Raw genomic sequence first — 19,103 nt, forward strand, 5'->3', positions numbered from 1 at the left:
TGCATGAAACAGGATACAGTTAGTCCTTGCCTTTGTTTCCACCATTTATAGCTCTATGAAATTACGAGAGTCTGACAAAATCTATATATATTCCAGAAGAAAGTAGATTCTCCAAGACAGTCTGAGACCTGAGTGAGAAAAACTGAGTCATTTCTCATCAGTAAATTGATAGAAATCCCAGCAGCTTTCAGGTTTCCAGCAGCCCAAGCTCAGGCATCTTTAACTGTCTCCAGTGTGCTGCCTCTCACCTTTTCACAGCAGTCCCAGAACTTGGGTGCTGCAAACTGCAGTAGAAGCACATACCATGGTTAATTCACTAGCAAGGAAAACTCCCAAGTTTGTAGGGTGCAATATCAAAACCCATTAAAGTCAGGATACTCCTAATTCATCTCAAATTTACTCCAAAATGCACTCAAATTTTTTTGCAATTAAGAATAAGGTACTCCAAACCAGCAAAAAGCTCACTAGTTAATTGTTCAATAAAGCCTACACAATCCATTATAAGTTTAATTATATTACTGACTTCAAAGATGGAACAAGGAGTTCTAAAAATGAACAGCTTCTTCACACTTCATCTGTTATCGTTTACAACTCAATGTCTAAATCTTTTCCTTCATCTAAGCAGGAAAAATGCATTTCAGTACTGCAGACTGAAGGTCTCTGGACAAAAGTCACAGAAGGTCTGCTGAACAAACCACTGTTTTTTTACATTGTCAAAGAATCAAGAACTTGAAATAAAAGTTGTTACCTTTTATCATTTAGATAGGAGTAAAAACTGTCACCTACAATTTGCAATGATGAGACCTGACTCCTGAGGGAAGAAAAAGATAAGTAAGCCATAACATGGAAATCAATACAGGTGAAGGGCTGGGGGAAGGAAGTGCTTGCTAGCACTGGCTGACACTCAGAGGTTTTTCCTCTGAATCCTGTCCTTTATGAGGTTTCCATTACATTGCAAAGACAAAACACCAGAATCTCAATCCTCTGGAGGTCTCCAAGCAGGCAGAAGGAACTTTACATAGATAACAGCAATGGACACAAGACCTGCTGCACTTTAACACTGTCCAAAGGGGTGACTCACACAACTCATAAAAGGCTTTCAAATTTAATCAGCATAAACCCCTGCTTCAAACTTCTCTGCAGTCAGCAGAGAGCCTTACATGACCACATGTAATGACTCACACCTTTCACACTCAAGTGGACAGGTATTTGCATATTCTAGAGAGCTACAAAACTGTTTGGCTTCTTACATCACTTAACAATACTGGTCACCTTAAATTACAAGGCAAATCTGCTTTGCACACAGAGATCAGGAGTTAGAAAAGCTGTGATAGTCTGGGAATCTGCAAAAGGAACCATTGCACTGAATTTAGCACCAGCATGCATAGAATCTGGTGTCCTTTCTTTAAAAAAAAAAAAAATACTTAAGCTCTGGGTACAGCTTTCCTATATTAATTTTTGTTAAAGAGGATGTAACATCACCTTGAGAAAACTTCTATGAAGCACTTAAAGAGTAATAGATTTGTTCAGCAGCTCTTTCTGGTTTGGTTTTGTGGATTTCTTTCTTTTAAATTTCTGGGGTTTTTGGGTCTCTACTGATCAGGGACATCTACTTGCATGGGAATGCAAGTTTAGCAGTGTAGTAAGTGGAAATCTGAATTCACAGCTTCATTCTTTTTCCTGATAAAAATCACCTAGGCCCTCTTACATTAAAGCAGTTGTATGAGAAATACTTTAGTAATAAAATGTTAGGATGCTTCACAAGCAAAAAACACTTGGACACCACTGACCCAAATTCAGTATGTGAGAAATAAGGATGTGAAAAGTCTCACAAGACTTGAAGTTCCCTGAAAAGACATTCAGAAGCTGGAGAGAAACTTCACCTGTGAATGAGAGTAGCTCCATCTGCACCAGCCTACTGGGAGATGTGGAAATTCACCATTTTTTGGTGATTTATTAATTGCAGCAACACACCCAAGCAAAATTCAAAGTTTGGTTTAATTTTGTACCAGATCAACACACACTAAAGGTGAAGTTTAAAAACGTGATGTTATTTCAGACCTTCCACCTCTAAATTCTCTGTCCCAGGAGCTTTGGTCTTGGGTATCTTTCAAACTCAAGAGGAATGGCTGTAAAACAGATCAGCTCTGTGGGGTGAACTATGCTCACACTCCCAGTGACAGATACTTTCTGGGCTGTGAATGAAGTAAGCTCTGCCTCCCAGCAGTAATCCCAACTGCACACAAGACATGGGAATTACATGCCTTTCCTACTGTCTGAAGGTGTTTAATGTCATCTCTGTCTGAAAAACATAAACCAGGAACATAAGGGAAATGCCTTTCTACAGCCCAGTTTACACAAATTTCAGCATTACCCACAGTTTATACCAGTTCCTCTCTGCCCTCATGGCCTTGGATAAGTGGTATCTGCCTGTGTTCCTACCAAATCACTGGAAGCATAAACTTGCTGCAGCAAAACCTAAACAACTCTAGAGATAGCATAGCAAAATTTGGGTTATCCAGAATTTAACTTTTCTCTGTCAATAGGGAAGAAGAGTCTAATAGACCTTTTGAATTAAATTATTTGTTTATCACACCATTTCTTAACTTCTGGTGTCTGCAGCATCTTTTCTTTCCCTTCTGCTTTACTTTCACTGAAAATTTGAAGGTTCAGCACTCTCCCTCACATTTTAAGCTGCTTTCTGCTCCAGCACTGAGTGCACTGATAAGGAAAGTGCTGTAAGTAGCTGCTCTTTCTCTCAGCTGTCAGTGCAGCAACAAATGCAAAATGCTAAATACATTTGTATTATTTGTAATTCAACCCTTCTGGTTCTTCAAAAGTGCAAGATCTGCCCCAAAAGAATTTTTAGGGCATTTAAAGCTTATAAATGCATAAAAAGTCTTTATGATGAGGCATTTAAACAGCATGAGAAACGTCTTAACTCTGAGGGTCATCACTTGCACAAGTATCACTATGACCATCAGGACTGCTGAAAACCTATTTAAGAAACATCCTTCAGAAAAAGATGTCACTGTTTTAACTAACAAACTTTATATTGTTTATAAACTGGCACGTTACAAGACATTAGGAAGCTTTTCTTTCCCAGTATTTCCAGGACAATTAGCACAAAAATAGAGTAGCATCATCTTGTTTAGCACTTATGAAGAGAAGTTTTTCCATTTTAGGCCATGAATACATGACTGGGTCTGCAGCAGCTGTGAAAAGCAGAGCAAAAATTTGACAGTGCCTTTAAAGAAAAATCTTTCTCCTCTTCTACTGAATAAACTAAAATAAGTCAAAAATCGACGGAGCACTGAGACAAGCACTTTGTGCTTCTTCAGTGCCTTTACACAATGAGAGATGCAATCATCTGACTGGAAAGTCTTCCTGGAACTCATTTCACATTACAACAACTTTCACTTGACATAAACTATGAGCACACAGGCGCAGAGGACTGAAGAGCTCAGCGGCAAGCCTTAGAAACCACACAACACCCCAAATTATAATTCTGTTAAAACATTCCTTGCACGGTTTACACACCAGCAAAGGTTCAGTCAAACAAACGACTGAGGTGTCTGATGGTGAGCAGGGGTTGCCAAGTGCCTCTTGTTTGTGGACAGAGATTGTATCAGCCAGCAGAACACGCTCTGGTGCTGCTGTCAACAGCCACCTCCTGGTCCCCTGCCACAGTGCTGAAAACTCATATTCCCAGCACAGCACCTCGTCTCCAACACCTCATCTCCCTCCAACCTGAAACAGGAGAATGAGGACCATCCACCACAGCTGCTTTTGAGAGCAGGAGATCAGGATAAGTGGGAGCAAGGGAATACATGAAGGGCAAAAAGAAAAATCTCCTTGACTGAAGCTGTGTGCTACCCCATCAATATTTTCAGTGTAATAATAGGAGCTCACAATCACTGCTGCAAAATTTGAGAAGGAAGAGACTACTGGTGGATGCTGTGCCTATTTTATTTTTCCAGTACAAATCCAAGAACCCTGTATATTGACCTACTCAAAACAGCCCATCATTAAACTCTATGTTCATAAAAATCAGTCTAAACAAGTATCTCTTATATTTTATATTTCTAGGTTGCATTTCTGTCTAAAGACACTTACCTAGCTCCTGTTCTGTGCAGTAAGGCAATCTTTTTAGAACAGAGGAAAGATTCCATCTCTGAGAACTTGCCTGTACTAAATTAGTAAGATTTCCCTGTAATAGACTTTTAAACATAAACAGGCTCTTACTCACCAGAATAATCCACTTTCATGATTTTAAAAGACTGCCTGAAGCTAGATGGCCAGTCTGCTATTCCATTTATAGACACTTAATTGCACCCAGTTTTTATTCATTAGAATTTAAAAGGGCTTAATACCTCCGAAATTAGGACCCTAATAGCTGTTAGAAGTTGCATATTCACTCAGCAGCAAACAAAAAATCCAGAACTAGTCTCGGTTTAGACTATTTATTTTAAGACACTACACTGAGAACAATGTAGACATGCATCCTGTTTATTCAGCAGGCAAGGACATGACAGCCATCAGAACTAGGAGGCTCTTTTACACCACCATGACAATGGGAGCAAGCACTACAGCTCAACCTCAGAACTTGTCTCCACAATCCTAGTACTTGGGAAAGAAAAAAATAGAGGAGAGAAATTTTATACTGGAAACAGGCAATAAACCCCCAAGTACCACAAAAAGTTACACCCCTACACAGTGCCAAAAAAATTTCAGTTTGACCAATATTCCAGAGAAGTTTCATACTGGCAACACCATCACTTAAAGCTCTGCTGATGAAGACAAGCCTTATCCTTCATGAATTTTCCTTCATTGTGACCCAAAGGGATACAGACCAATAGACACACACTGACACAGGCTGAGCTCAAGACTGCACATTGTGTATCTATGGCTGTGCTTGCTATATGCATGTAACACATCCTTTCAAATATGCTCACAGAAAGAGAATTATCAGTGACATACTCAGGAGACCATGGTTTGTTAGGGAACACTCATTAAAAAAAAAAATCTATTTCTTTTCCATTCAGATTAGAGAGCTGACAAACCTCTGAAGGGGCAGGGTGAGCCCTCTGGATCAATTTCTGATTGCCTCAACACTTTGAAGTACTTCACAGAAGAAGTAGCAATAAAGATTTGACACAATCTGTGCATATTGTGAGAAGTAACATAAGGAGTTAATTGACATTTTCCTACCACATATTTTTAGGCAAACATAAAACCGATGTGCTGGATCAGACCCAGAGATCCATTAGCCCAGTTTCCTCTTAGACAGAGCATGTTATTGGGAGCTTTTCCAAGGGTCCTGTAAGGTCTCTTTCAGGTCTGTGAAGGACAACTGCCCTACCTTTATGGCACATGGGAGACCATGGACTAGGTATTTTCCACTCTGTAGTCAATTACTTTCAAGTCTTTCCAAAACACCCAGTTACATCTGAGGGTACTAACATGTAAGTGTAAATAAACTCACTATTAATAATAAACTTTGTTTTAAAAGTAAATATTTATTTATGTCAGCTATAACGACAAAGTTAGATTTTTCCATGGTAAGTCTGCACGCTATGACAGAGATAACAAGCCATGAAACAAGTATGTTTTAAACTATCTGCATCTTAGGCTCTCTGAAGGGAAGACCTTTTCTTGTTTTATTTTGGGTTTGTTTTCAATAGGGTTTTTTTTTTGTTTGTTTGTTTGTTTTTACCTTTTAAATGCTTCAGCAGGGTTCCTCTCACATTCCCCGGGCTGCAAGAGACTTTGAATGGCAGGATCTCTTAGTTTGTCCTCATATCCCTGGATCAGTCCACTGCGGCATATCTGTGCGACCAGCCCTCGGATGAAGCCCCCGACACAGAGCGTGTCGGAGTCCTGCGCCCTGCAGAAGTGGAAGGCCAGCGCCTGGCGGTGCAAGCCTCTCTGGAGGTTGGCAGGTGAGCTTGGCCACAGCAACTCAGTGCAGAGGGCTGTCTTGCCACTCCCGGGCCCTCCTACCAACAACACACCCCAGGCAGCTCCTTTCCCAGAGCCAGCACCGCTGTTATTCCCAGCATTCGCTACCAGGGATGGTTTGTTGGCAGCGCTGCCGCCGCAGCTCGCTTTCTCCTGGAGGCAGTGCTGAAGCTTGTGGAAAACCCACTCCCTACAGTAAAACTGCTTTCCCTGCAGCAAGCTGGTTTGAGCCATTTTATAGAGCTTCTTCTCTGGGATGTGTCATAAGCCGTGGCACATCTTCAGCATCTCAGGAGCGTTCATCCGGCACAGGACACCCTTATGCGCCCAACTTGGCAGAGGTGACAGCAGCCAGCCACCCTTCCCTGTGAAACTCGGCAGCCTCTCCTCTGCAGGAAGGGTGTCACTCCATCCGTGCCCGTGCTGGGATCAGCATGGCACAGTCACAGCTCAGCTGACATCGTGCAGCGGTGGCTGGGAGCAGCCCTGAGCAAGGCTCCTGCTGTGGCTCACAAGTTCACGCAGCTCCATGGCTGCATCTGCGGCTCAGGCAGTCGTGTGTGCTCCCCGCGCACCGGGGAGACAATACAGCTGGAAAAGCTGAGGGAAAGCCAACTTTGCAGTGTACACTAAATGCCTTTCAACTCCAGGCATTAATCTCTCTGGATATACATACAGAAGAAGCTGTCCATAATAAAATGTTCCTTCTGGGAATTTCATAAAAAAAAGTGATTTCTCTTCAGAGTACTATACACACACCACAAACGTGGCACTAAAGCAGCCAGCCTGGACAGTGAGCTTTGCAGACTTCAAACATCTGGGACAGTGTCCGAGAAGTGCTTCACATTACGGTTTCTTATGCAGTACAGGCGACAGGGAAAAGAAATAAACGTTTACAGCTTCTTATTTCAATACATTCGCAGTGTCTTCTTCGGGAACTTGGATTCTTACTGAACCTGTTCTCAGGTATCTCAATCGCAAGATGTCAGAAGAGACAACATCTTCCCCTAGAGCTCTGAAATAAAGGAGACAGCACTTTTAACCCTACATGCAAATCACAATTCAGTCAGCTGCAAGCGCAGACAACAAAGACCAAAGTCAAGGGCTCGCATTCCCTATTTTTGCTAATACTGTTAAATTCACCAAGAGAGCCGTTTCAAAGAAAATTTGTTTTTACGAGGTGCGATCAGCCACACGCAAAAAAACCCAACAACAAACAATGAGCCAGATATGACAGTGGCCTCAAAACCACGGCAAGTCTTGCATTTTCTCCGGAGGAGAACCGAAGACATCCTTCCATCCTAGAAACACTCCTCCTAGCGAGGTTTCACCCCCGAACCTCTCTCCCCAGCCCATTTTCCGCCTGCCGGCGCTCCCGGGAGTTGGTGTAGCAGGGCAGCGCTGCTCCCCGCACGCTTCTTTGTTCGCGGCAGCGGCGCCGGGGTCCCGGCGTGACACCCGCGACACCGCGCCGTGCCCCGGCGGCACCCCCGCTCCCGGCACCCCGCCGGAGCCCGGCCCGGCCCCGGGCACCGCCACGCCTCGGAGCCGCCCGCCAGCGCGACCACCTCCCTCCGGGAAAAGCGCCGAGCAGCCGGCAGCGCCCAGCCCTTCCTGCGGGGCACACGCCCTGCGCCCGCCGCGCAGCCCGGTCCGCACAGCCCGGTCCGCACGGCCGCCGCGGGGACCCCCAGCGCCGGGCCGGTGTCAGCCCCGCCCGGGCAGGGCCCTCCGGCCGCCGCTCCCGCTCACCTCCGTGGCCGCCTCGGCGCGGCGGCTCCTCCAGACGGCTCCGAGCGCCGCTGCCCGCGCCCCTCCTCTTCCTCCGCCCGGCCCCTGGGCTCCCGCCCCCGGGCGCCGCCGTGCCAGGGCCGCGGCCACCCCGCTCCGCGGCTGCCTCAGCCCGCCCGGTGCTCTCCCCGCTCGGCGCCTCCCTCGCTCCCCGCTCCGCCCGCCCCGGCCCCGCCTCGGCCCGTCCCCCTTCCCCTCGAGCGGCGGGGACATCTGGGGCGAAGTAGTGCGGGGCGGAGGGAGACGGGCGGTGTCCTGGCCGCCGCCCCGGGCTTTGTGCCGGCCCCGGGGCCGCGCTCGGTCTGTGCGGCCGCTCCGTGCGGCTCCCGGCGCGGCCCTGCAGGGGGCGGCCGCGCCCCCGGCCCGCTCCGTGCCCCCAGACTGGGGAGAGCTCCGGCTGTGGGCTGGCACGGCCCGCATTGACACCTCTGCTCTCCGCACCCCCAAACTGAGGGAGAGCTCCGGCTGCGAGCCCTTCGTGCCCCGGGGCTGGCACGGCCCGCATTGACACCTCGGCTCTCCGCGCCCAGCGCAGTCCTCAGAGCTTGGTGTTCTCGCTGCCCGGTTCTCCCTGTGCCCCCGACCGGCCCGTTTCGGACAGAGCTCCCATGAGTTCCCCTGACGGCCTCCCCAGATCGCAGCACCCATTCCAAACGTTTTTCCGCCTTGCTTCTGGGGATGCACAGGTCAAAAATCATGTTTCCAAGTCTGTGGGAGCTCCAACGGGGCATCCCACATCCATCCCTTAGACCCTGTTAAACTGTCCCTTGAACTTTGCAGTTTGTGGATCCCTAAAAAATCCTTGGAACCATGGATCCTAATTTGGAAGAAACCAGGGCAGAACTTCTTTGGCATTGAAGAAACCAGGGTGAATCTCACTGCAGCACACCTTTACGAGCCCCTTGTGAAGCCTCTTCCACCCCTGACAACAAAGCAGTGTCTTTCCGCCTTTATTTTGTCTGTGACACAGCAAAGGAAGGATTTTCATTAAAATTTGCTCCCCTTTCAGCTGGCTGCATTAGTTACAAGGCGCTTTTCCATCAAGGATCAGTTTTAGCAGGCTCTGTGTGGTTTTGTGCACCGGGTGATTCCAGCATTGTGGAGCGCACACTGAATATATCCATAGGATACAACCGAGTGATTCAGGGCCCTTCAAGGAGAGTCCCGGGGTTCTTTGCAGGAGCAAAATGAAAAATTAAATAAATTCAGTTGGTGTACTGAAGAGCTTAGAAAAACAAGTCTGTCTGCTTCTGAAAACCAGTAGAACAAGTTTGAAGAACCTTTGGAAGGAGTGAATTACGAATTCGCGGGGCAATTGGGAGTGGGGGAGAAACAGAAATAAGATTAGTAGTAAGAAAATGTTGCGTGGTTGTTTTGTTTTGGGTTTTTTTTTAAGGTTTCTGACTTGGTTGGGTTTTTTTATCCCTACACTTTAGGCAAATAATCTTCTCTTGGCTTGTTTCATTTTTTTTCTTCCCAGCTGCACCACCCTTCCATTTCGAAATGTTGTGGAAACTCAAGACTTCCAAAACTAATACAAGTTCGAGAGACTTTGAACTGTAAAATGTTTTCTTTGTTCATTTTTTTTCTTTTAACAATAAAGGGATAGAGACAGATAATGGTTGGAGTGATGGGATTGCAGCTCTAGTCTGCTGAGCAGGCTAGAAAAAAAACAAAAGTTGACAGAAAGAAAAAAAGGTAAAAACCCACAAGAAATAATTGCAGATTCAACATGTTAGCAAGCAGATCTTGGCACAAGCATTAGACTGGTAGGTGACCAAGGAGGAAACGAAAAAGAAATTGGACAATGATGAGATGCAGGGAAAGTGCAATTTTGCCTTCCTGATGACCAAGACACAAGTGAAAACCCAATTTAGATGAAAAGGCGCTGTCAGATTTCACAACATCCGGTGTGAATATAGTGAAACAGGTGGAATAACAGCATGGTGTGCTAAAATCAGATATTTGGGTGTATGCATGATGGAGTTGTAGATAATAACTGTGAAAATACTTAACCTTTCCATGCTAATACATAAATCCTAAAACAGATGACGATAATTTGATTTTAGCGTGGTACAGAGGACACAAAATAATTAACCCCCTAATACTAACTGGTGGGCACTGCACCTGAGCTAAGTTTGCCTTCAGGAAATCGCTCCTACAGCTGACATGAGTATGAAAGACTCGCTGGAATTACAAACAGGGGAAGGGAGAGAGAAACAGAAGTTGGAAAAAAAAATGTGGCAGACCTAAAATATAATTAGGCAAAATCTTGCAAAGTCCAAAGCATCTTTCAAAACCTTTCTGTGTAGCATATAAACACTTCCAATGGTAAATCTTTTTTTTTCTTCTTTTTTGAAAAAAGAAAAAATCCTAAAAATAAGTTCAGAGGTTTAAAACCCCAAGGTTGTCATCAAGAGGTGCAGCCTCGATCTTTCCTCTGTACACAAGGAGCTAAGACCCTGAAGTCAACCTTCAAAAGCAAGGGAGGCATTTTGTTATCAAGATTATTTGCATAGTACCTCCTATACCTGAGGTGACAGCTCAGATGACATCATTAGTGAATTATTATAGCTAAGGGTCAGATATTTCTGATACAATTGTGCAATGTTGTAGTTAATGAGTCGGTATCAGGATAAGAACCAAACCTTATTTCTGTGGTTTTGTATAACTTAGTTTGACACAGACAGCAATGATCTTGCAACCTTGCAGGCTACAAAGCTGACCTAAGATAAGGCCTAAAAGAAGATGAAATACGGCAAAATTTCCTATCTGAAAAAAAAAAAAGGAATTTAAAAACACTCTATACTTTTGGTTTCAGTGGTCTGTAGCTGTGGGAACCTTCCTGGTTAATCTGAGCCACACCGAGGCTCCTCGAGGCTTTTAAAGGAGGGGATGTTTGTGTCCTGCATGGTTTTAGTGTGGTTGTGTATTTAGCCAGTTAAGGCTAAAACAAAGAAGAAACTTGTAGTGAAAAGATTGCACAAAAAGTTGTTACATTAAGAAGTCTGCAGCAACACTGGAAAAACCGGAGGGGATGGGTTAAGCAAAAATCTTTTATGTTTTCCAAACGATTTGCCACGTCTTTTGCTGAGTATGAGGAAAGAGTGCTACGTGCTTTTCAGTTATTTCATCGGTTTCAGTATGATGCTACTTGGATGGGAAAGCAGGCAGTCCTGATGGACGGGAGAACATAATGGATCACGGTGGGAAAGGCAGATCCTTGAAGTCATCAGAGCCTGAGCCATCCTGTGTGTACATGAAAACTCTGGTTTGCTTTGTGCGTGTTTTTATTGGGAGCGCTGTTTCCAGCTCTGTGTTTGGTGCATGACTCAGCCCTTGGTTGGGGTGCACGCACGTCCCAGCCAGCTCGGAGCCACTCACAGGGAGCCCCTGTGAGCTCCTCATGTCCTGGTAGAGCTCTGGGCAGGCAGTGATTCACATCCAGGAATAAATGTTTTGCAAGGGTGGGCCTGAGGCGTGATTATCTGCTTAAACACGGGGGTAGTCACTTGAACTGCTTTTGTAGCTTTTGAGTTACTGATTTTTCATGCGTCATTATCTTTTAATTCAGGTGCTTTCATTCTCTGACAGGTAAAATTAGTGAGGTTGATGGTAAATAAAGATAGTGCAGAGTTAGGGTAACATAGGAATATTAACATAAAAGATTTTATAACTTCCCAAGCAAATAGTGGAAATCTTATCACAGGAAGTATTCAGGCAAAAGTGTTCCTCTGATACTGATGTTTCAGGTCTTAGTCCTAAAATCTGTCCAGGCTGAGATGCACTTTAATCTTGGGACTCTCAGTGTCATGTAAGATGCTTCCACAGAATCACTGGAAGTCCCATTTGTGAGTGGCCTGTGTTCAGTCTGGCAGCCACAGCCAGTCTCTGATCCACCTGGTCATCCATTGCCCCGGGTCAAATTCCCTCAGCTCCTGATGAATCTACAGAGGATGGAAGTGAGAGGCCTCAGAAAGGGCTGGACAGTTGTTACTCACAATTATTACATCCTTCAGAGTCAGCTGGTCACTTAGTCACATATTTGGGAAGGGACTCCAAGAGGATGTGGTTCCTGAGCTCCTCAGGATCTGAGTCCAGGCTGACTATCTTGTTCCTTCTTGTCTTTTTTAAAGAGGAACACAATGCAGCTTGGTTTTGTTGTTTTTTTTTTTCCCCCCCGTACTTATCAGGGACTTGCACTCACTCTCAATTTCGGATTTTCAATAGACGAAGGCAATAGTGTTCTTTTACATAAGAATATAGCCAGGAAGCATAATAGTGCCTTTCAGCTCTTTCCTCACCCTTCCTCATTACCAGGTAATTTGGGTAGGAGTACTATCTATCCCATCTATTGAAACTGGAGCTCAGGGAACAAAGGATGCAAGAATGATTAAGTTGAAGCAAAATTAAACAAAAGATCTGGGATAGGATCATGTGGTGGCTGGAACACTTGGCCAGGAGAGGAGGGAATTGAATTCTCATTCTCCCTGAAAAGGAAACAATTCCCATTTCCAGGCTGACAGCATTCATTTCTAGGTCATTACAGAGCTGCCACCACAACATAATCTAGTTGTATTTTGGTAGAGAAATGGCTATTGTGTTTTGGGGTAGAAAAGGCAATTCTCTGTTCCTTGGTGCACAAGGGCCAGGGTCTGTCCTGTAACCACAGAAAAGGGAAAGCAGGAGGTTTGCATCCACACATCCTCATCCTCTGTACAAATACACGTGTGCATTGAATACCCAGCTGTGGTGGGTGTGCATTTTGCAGCTTAATAACAGAATTAAGATGCACTCAAAAGACCTGCTGTCCATGCCTGGAAAATATAATTTGTCTCACATGTAGTTATAACTGTGCTTATACCTACTGCTGTGTGTTACTATCACCCTGTTGGTAAAATGGCTCATCACTGCTATGCTGTCAAGGAAAACATTCCACCAGGTGACTGTTCAAATAGGGGACCAGTCTAAATGCCCTGAATTCCTTCAGGAGTGGCTTTTCTCTTGCTCTGTGCTGATGTGAGAGCACCATCCTCCCAATGTAGCGCTGGGATTGCACACTAAATTTAGTCAGTAGGCTTGGAGGCACTTTTTATGCCTCTTGAGCAAAACCCAGGCATTGGCTTTAAAGATTTGCTGCTGCATCTGTTTTATATGTATGTGTAATATTTATACACACACAAATATGCATCTTCACAGAACTAGGAAGATAGGAATCTTCTGATTAATAATTGATGCTCAACCTCTGATACTTACTGGGCAAGGGCTTAGCTGAGCATCTGCAAAATGCAACACAATATTTAGCCAGCTACACAAAAAACCAACAAATCCCAAACAACTCTTCTTAGTATCTAAGAAATGCATGTTGGTATAGTGCTCTGAAATGGTGTGCTCTGTCCAGCCTGTGTCATTCTAATTTCAAATATTTCTGTGTGTACAGGAACACAAATCTGCTTCAGCTTCCTCCTACCTTGAAGTAACACGTTACCCCATATTTGTGCAATATGAATTGTGGTATAACATCACCATTCCATTTAATAACAGTTGACAATGCACAAGGCCAGCCAAAATTAACACTAAAGCAATGATGTTCTTGAAAGCAGGTGCTGCAGTTGATAAGTTGTCCTGTTGGATGAAAATATAATTGTCTGTTCCTTGGGAAGGGAAGAATTTAGATGCTGTTAAGTCATGGCATGAAAATGTTTGTGGAATAGAAAGAAAAAAAAATCCATAGCAATAAGTCAAAAGAGAAAACTAAATCATGAAAGTGACTTTTTATGTGAGTTGGTCCAGAAGTATATTCAGTAACATTCTCAGACCAGGCATGAAAGAAATTGTTACATTCTTAGGCGACTGATTATATATATATATATATATACACACATGTGTATTTCTCACACAATTCTCAGTGTTTTCATCAGTCTGTGTTGCAGGCAGTGTCTGAGCACTTGCCCTGACCTGCTCTGTGATCTTGAGCAACTCATGTCACCTTACCTGCTTCTATTTCTCCATCAGTACAATAAAAATAGTAAATCTTTCCTATCTCCTTCCTTATGCCTGGTCAATTGGCAAGCTAAAGTAAGGTTTGCCAAAATATTTTGTACCACTTCAGAAACAAAAGATAGGCATAAACTTGCTCTAACCAGCTGAGTTTGACTGATGTGTTATTGAATCAGCATAAACTCTTCAGGCTAAACCAGAAGTAATAAATAACCAAAATACTTTTTGCTGTATAAGCTCTTACACATTTCTGCCCTAAGCCTGTAGTAGCTGAAAAGCTTTTATGTGAGAAGGCGCACTGTGATACTCTAACAAGTCATTTTAACCCATTTTCTCTCCATTGGCTCAAGAGTTGGATGTTATTTGTGAATTTGTGTGTTTTAAACGCTTCCCTGCAGTTCTTAGGCAGGCAGGCTGCCCAGGTTGGTTTGCACTGACTTCTCAGTTTGTGGGGGCTCTGCAAACCATCCCTTCAGATGTGAGAAAATGGCAGGATTGAATTTTGCCCCTCCATATAAACCAACTTCACCCACACAGCCTGTTTCCTGTGAAGCCAGGGCAGCGTTTTACCTTCCATGGCTTTACCTGTGATGATGCTGCATCTATCAAATGCAAGTTTATCTCTAAGCTCAGCTTCCAGACTTACCAGCACTTTGGAAAATAATATAGAATGCAGTCATGCCCATCTTTGCTCCTTTAAGGCATGGTTTCAAAAAAAGCAGATACAGATCCTCCTTTCTTAGGAGGAGACTCAAGGAACACAGAGCACCTACAGGAGCTCAGTGGGAGCACTGGAGCAGAAAGATCAAGTTCAGAGCTGTCCTGGTGGCCCTTGCTGGCAAAACTCCTCATAGGACAGCTCTGGCGTTTGCTCCTGCAAAAAAAACTGTTTCAGCATCTCCCACTGCTCCACCAAGGTCTAGTTCAATAGTCACACTGCTTGCAGAGTTATTTCTGTGCTCACTAAGTTAGTAAATACAAGTAATCAGCATAATCCTAAAAAAACTTGCAATGTAAACTATATTTTTTTTCCCTGGCTGAGGCCACTAAACTCTTGTAGACACCAGAAAATAAAATTATTCACGGAAAATTGTAATCAACTGGGGTAAATATGAAAGATTTTTTAATCTGTTTCACTGCATCTATGAAACCACTTGATTAGTCCCCTTCTAACACATTTCTAAACACAGATGAGACACAGTGAGATGAAGAATTTTTAGAGCATATTTTGGATAAGTTTGCTTAGATTAATTGCAGATCTTCTGAATCTGGAAGAGGCAGCTAAAATATATCCTTAGAAATGTCCCATTAGACTTTGAAAATAGAATGAGAAAGACAAATTAATGTTGATTGAAAAACAGCATGTGCATTTTGTGTGGAAGCGAATTTAGTTTGGTCATTAGTGTCATTTGATAAGCAGAATTTCATTCCCTTCCCCTAAATAAGAAACTCGCTCTGTTTTTCATCATCCAGACTGTTTATTCTAATGGATTTTAGGAATCCAAAAAAATTCCTTTTGAAGGGAATGAAAAGGAAAGAATCAAATTATGTTTCCCCTCATGCAACACAACAAAATAACTCAAAACTTTAGACACATACTTGCATCAAAGCAACTAACTTTTCCACTTGCTATTTTCTCACATGAGAAAAAATAAATAAATTAGGGGTTTGTGGAGTAGAATTGAATTTGGTATGTTATAATAGGAAAACCAGTTATTTCTGTGCTTCCCAAACACATAAGCCATGTGATTTACTGACACTTCAGAAGGTGAAGGTAACTCAGGAAAGATTCAGAAAGTGCATAAAATTGATTCAGGGCAGATATTAAGTTTGGATATTTGTTGGCTGTTCCCGTGAAATGTCATAAGCTGCTACAACCCAAAATAGTAGTAGCAATACCAATAACAGCAATAGCAACAACTTCAAAAATACAAATGGAGTTGAGGTTGAAAGAGTAAAAAGCATGAATTTAATTGTATGGCTCCTCTGGAAAAAACAAACAAACAAACAAAGACTAGTCTATTTTTGAAATGCTGTATTCAACTAAACAAATTTACCAGTTAGACCCATTCACAAATTTATTAATTTAGGTTGGAATGGCCTTTAAGATCATTGAGTCCAATCATTGTTCACTTCCTTATAGGTGAGATCCTGAACCTGCAAGAAGACTGGGAAAAAAAGCCCAAAGTCCATTTTGCTGCACAGTCATAAGCAGCAGGAAAAAAAGCCAAAGATAAACTGTCAGCAAGGCTCTACTCAGTCTTGGCAAAAACCACTCTGGTACTTTAGTGCTGAATATTCTTGGAAACATTAAGAGGTGGCACACAAGACCTTGAAGCTGAGGATTTAGCAGAGGGAAAAAAAAATAATGGAAGGATTTAAATGGATTAAGGGGGTAATGGGACCTAGGCAGAAGGAGGTGGAGATAACTTTAGCTGTCTTGTAAATGAGAAGAGGGAGAGATGATAAATGGAGTTCTGAAGCCTCCACAGATTAAATTATCTAGGTGGGAGTCAGGTGTGAATTGCTGGGGAAGTGCAGGGACTAAAGGGATTTTTGTGTTTGCTGGTGCAGGTTAAGTTTCCCTTCAGGTGACACAGTCAGTGGTGGAAATGCTTGAAGCTGTGTCTCACATATTATCCAAGGGCTGGGGAATAATTCTCCGTGTGAGAAGGAGCCTTTAGTGTCTCACTGGAGACTCGGTGAAGTGAGACAGAAGGGAAGCACAAAAAATCAACCTTGACAAACGTAGGAAAAAGTCATTAGTCACCATGGCAAAGACAATCTTACTGTAAAGGAGAGGATTGAAAGTAGTCTGAAAATAACTGAGGAAGCTGCCTGTACAGCAGATAGACATGCACTAGAAATCTGTGTGTATCCATGACATCAACAGCTTTTCAACCTCATTGCTGAGAGCCTCATTTAAAAATACTTTTCAACTGTTTTCGGTTTAATCTGTATTTCTCAAGGGGTAAGAATCCATTTGATGCCTGGGACTCCACTGTCATATCTCCTGTGTTTTTCTGCAGTTTTTAGCAGCTATTTATTCTCTTCCCCTTTCACCACTAATCACTATTACTCTTACAGTAAATCAAACCAAACTGATTCATGCCAGGTTTATCAGAAGTTCCGTCAGGTTTTGTCAGAAAAATAGGAAATAAACTCAATGATTTTCTAATTAAGAGTGATAAATTGTAGCTCTATATGAAGCCACTATATTAACTGTCCCTGTTAAGACACTCATTAATGCCAATGCCATAATAGGAAAACAATCATTTCCCTCCTTTGACAAGTGTTCCAGATCTCAAAAATCCCTGAAAGTAAAGTAGATGCCTTTAAGGAAAAGTCAATATCTAAATGTCTGTTTCCAAGGAATTTTAGACTTTTCTCTTGCACTGTATTCACAGCATTAAATTCAGTAGAAGAGGATTAAGTATTTTACTACTAATTCAGCATCTTATTACTGGAGGTAATAGCATTGATGTGTATCCACAGCTTGATAATCCTATTGACATAAACCAAAGTCAGATGAGAGCAGTACACAAGGATGGTGGGGACTGCAGCAGTTGTCCAAGCAAGGCTCCATCCTCCCATCAATATCTTTTCCCACTGGTTTCACACTTGCATTTTCTCCTTGTTCACAACCTGGGCTGGTTGTGTTTTTAGTGTTTTACCACCACTAAACCCCCGAGCAGCTCGTTGAAGAGCTTGCGTGATTCTTCCAAACCTTCCTCGAGATCCACCCACGCCACGAAAAGTAATTCCGGTGAAATCAAATTCTGTTTAATCTGGAAATTTAATTACACCATGGCAATAGGTATTTCTTGAGCGCCATAGATTAGGAGGATTAATCAGATGTGCGGGAGGTGGGCGGTTGGAATTAGTAAGGCAAAATTTGTTTGCACTAAGTGTACAGACAGTTCTGAAACTGCCAGCCAAAGCAGAAAGAAAGGATTTGCCTTGGTGCTGTTAATGAGAAGTAAATTAGTAGAAGCTGTGCAGTTGAAACAAAACAAAACTAAAGCAGCCACCACTTTAAGCCAAGCAGAGGAGTGCAAAAACAGTGTTCATTTTTAATAAACACAGCATCACTGGCTGCTGACTGACAACTTCAGTGTTATCTCACTATAAATGTATAATAATTAGTTGGGTAATTTGGCTTTCTGGGGAACATTATTAACTCTATTAGAATTACAATCAACTCAGGAAATCAGATTCCCAAATGCTGTGAATCCAATGCCTGCTTTTGTACACAGCCTTTGGAAGGGAGCAGGGATGATGAGCACGAGCAGAGTTAGGAAAACTCAACACAAGAGGTGTAGAAACCCGGACTTTCCATAGCTTGTGGCTGAATGGGATGTGCTTCCAGCTCCAGAATGGGCCAAAGCCCCAGTGAAAACTCCTTCCCTGTGTGGGAAGCAGCACAGAGTGGGAGCTGGCCCCGGAGAGCGCAGCAGCAGCCTCGTGGGTAGAGTCAGAGCAGTGAGTGTGTGTCTGTAATTACATTCGTGTTCTCATTACAGAGCCAGATGACTCCAACATGTTGCTGCTGTTCCTGGGAGCATAGAAAATTTGGACCACACCAGTTGCCACAAAGATATGTAGTGGCTGTCATCGCGCTGGTTCGTAAGCAAGGCACATTGTCACCTCTAGGAAAACCTACTTCATTAATGATAACATCAATGTGACATTTCCATTTAATCCTAATGGCTTCATAATTATTAATTACTGTCACTGCAGAAGCAAAATCCCAGGGAAGGTGGAATCTCAGTCATATCATTCTTCACAGTTGCCAGGTATTTTTGGATTACTTTATCCAGGAGAAAAAAAATATGATTTAGTCATTACTATTGAGAAACAGTCAACATTAATATAAAAAAAACCGGAAAGAGTTACTGAAGATTCTTCTGCCAACCTTAAAAAAATAGAATTATAAACAGCATTTCCTTTAAAAAAATGCTATGACAATTCAGTTTGTTCAAATCACACCTTGAAGTTGTCAATGTGTTGAGCACACACATCAAATAATGTTGTTCAACTTTGGACTAAATCCTGCTGAGTTAATAATCAAGCGTGATCCTCATTGTCAGTGATTTGCAAATTTATATTCTATTACTAATAGCATCTATGCTAATTTAAATCTGCATTCTCCTATTTAAGCTTTTGGTACTGCAAATATTTAATTTAAATTAGTGAAATGAAACCAATTTTTTATTTTAATCAAATTGTGTTTTCAGATTATTTGAACTGTGCTCATTGCATTTACGAAAGGTCCCATTTAGCAAGTCAGGGAAGAAAAATCCAAATTGTCTTCCACATAGTACAATTTTTTAGAGTTAGTTTTTCAAAAT

The 19,103-nt window shown here is 42.8% G+C and overlaps 1 protein-coding gene across 1 annotated transcript in view; it reads right to left on the reverse strand.

Moving 5' to 3' along the window:
• Positions 1 to 7,795, reverse strand: part of ANKRD50 (ankyrin repeat domain 50) — a 37,018-nt gene extending 29,223 nt beyond the window's left edge. Inside the window, exons 1-2 of the mRNA XM_033060129.2 lie at positions 7,714 to 7,795; positions 5,717 to 6,976 (exon numbers count right to left, since the gene is read on the reverse strand). Coding sequence (XP_032916020.1) covers positions 5,717 to 6,195 — 479 coding nt within the window. The 5' untranslated portion in view covers positions 6,196 to 6,976; positions 7,714 to 7,795. The remainder of the gene's footprint in view (positions 1 to 5,716; positions 6,977 to 7,713) is intronic.
• Positions 7,796 to 19,103: the final 11,308 nt, after the last annotated feature.

Source organism: Catharus ustulatus, chromosome 5 (genome assembly GCF_009819885.2).
Source record: "Catharus ustulatus isolate bCatUst1 chromosome 5, bCatUst1.pri.v2, whole genome shotgun sequence".
NCBI lineage: Eukaryota > Metazoa > Chordata > Aves > Passeriformes > Turdidae > Catharus > Catharus ustulatus.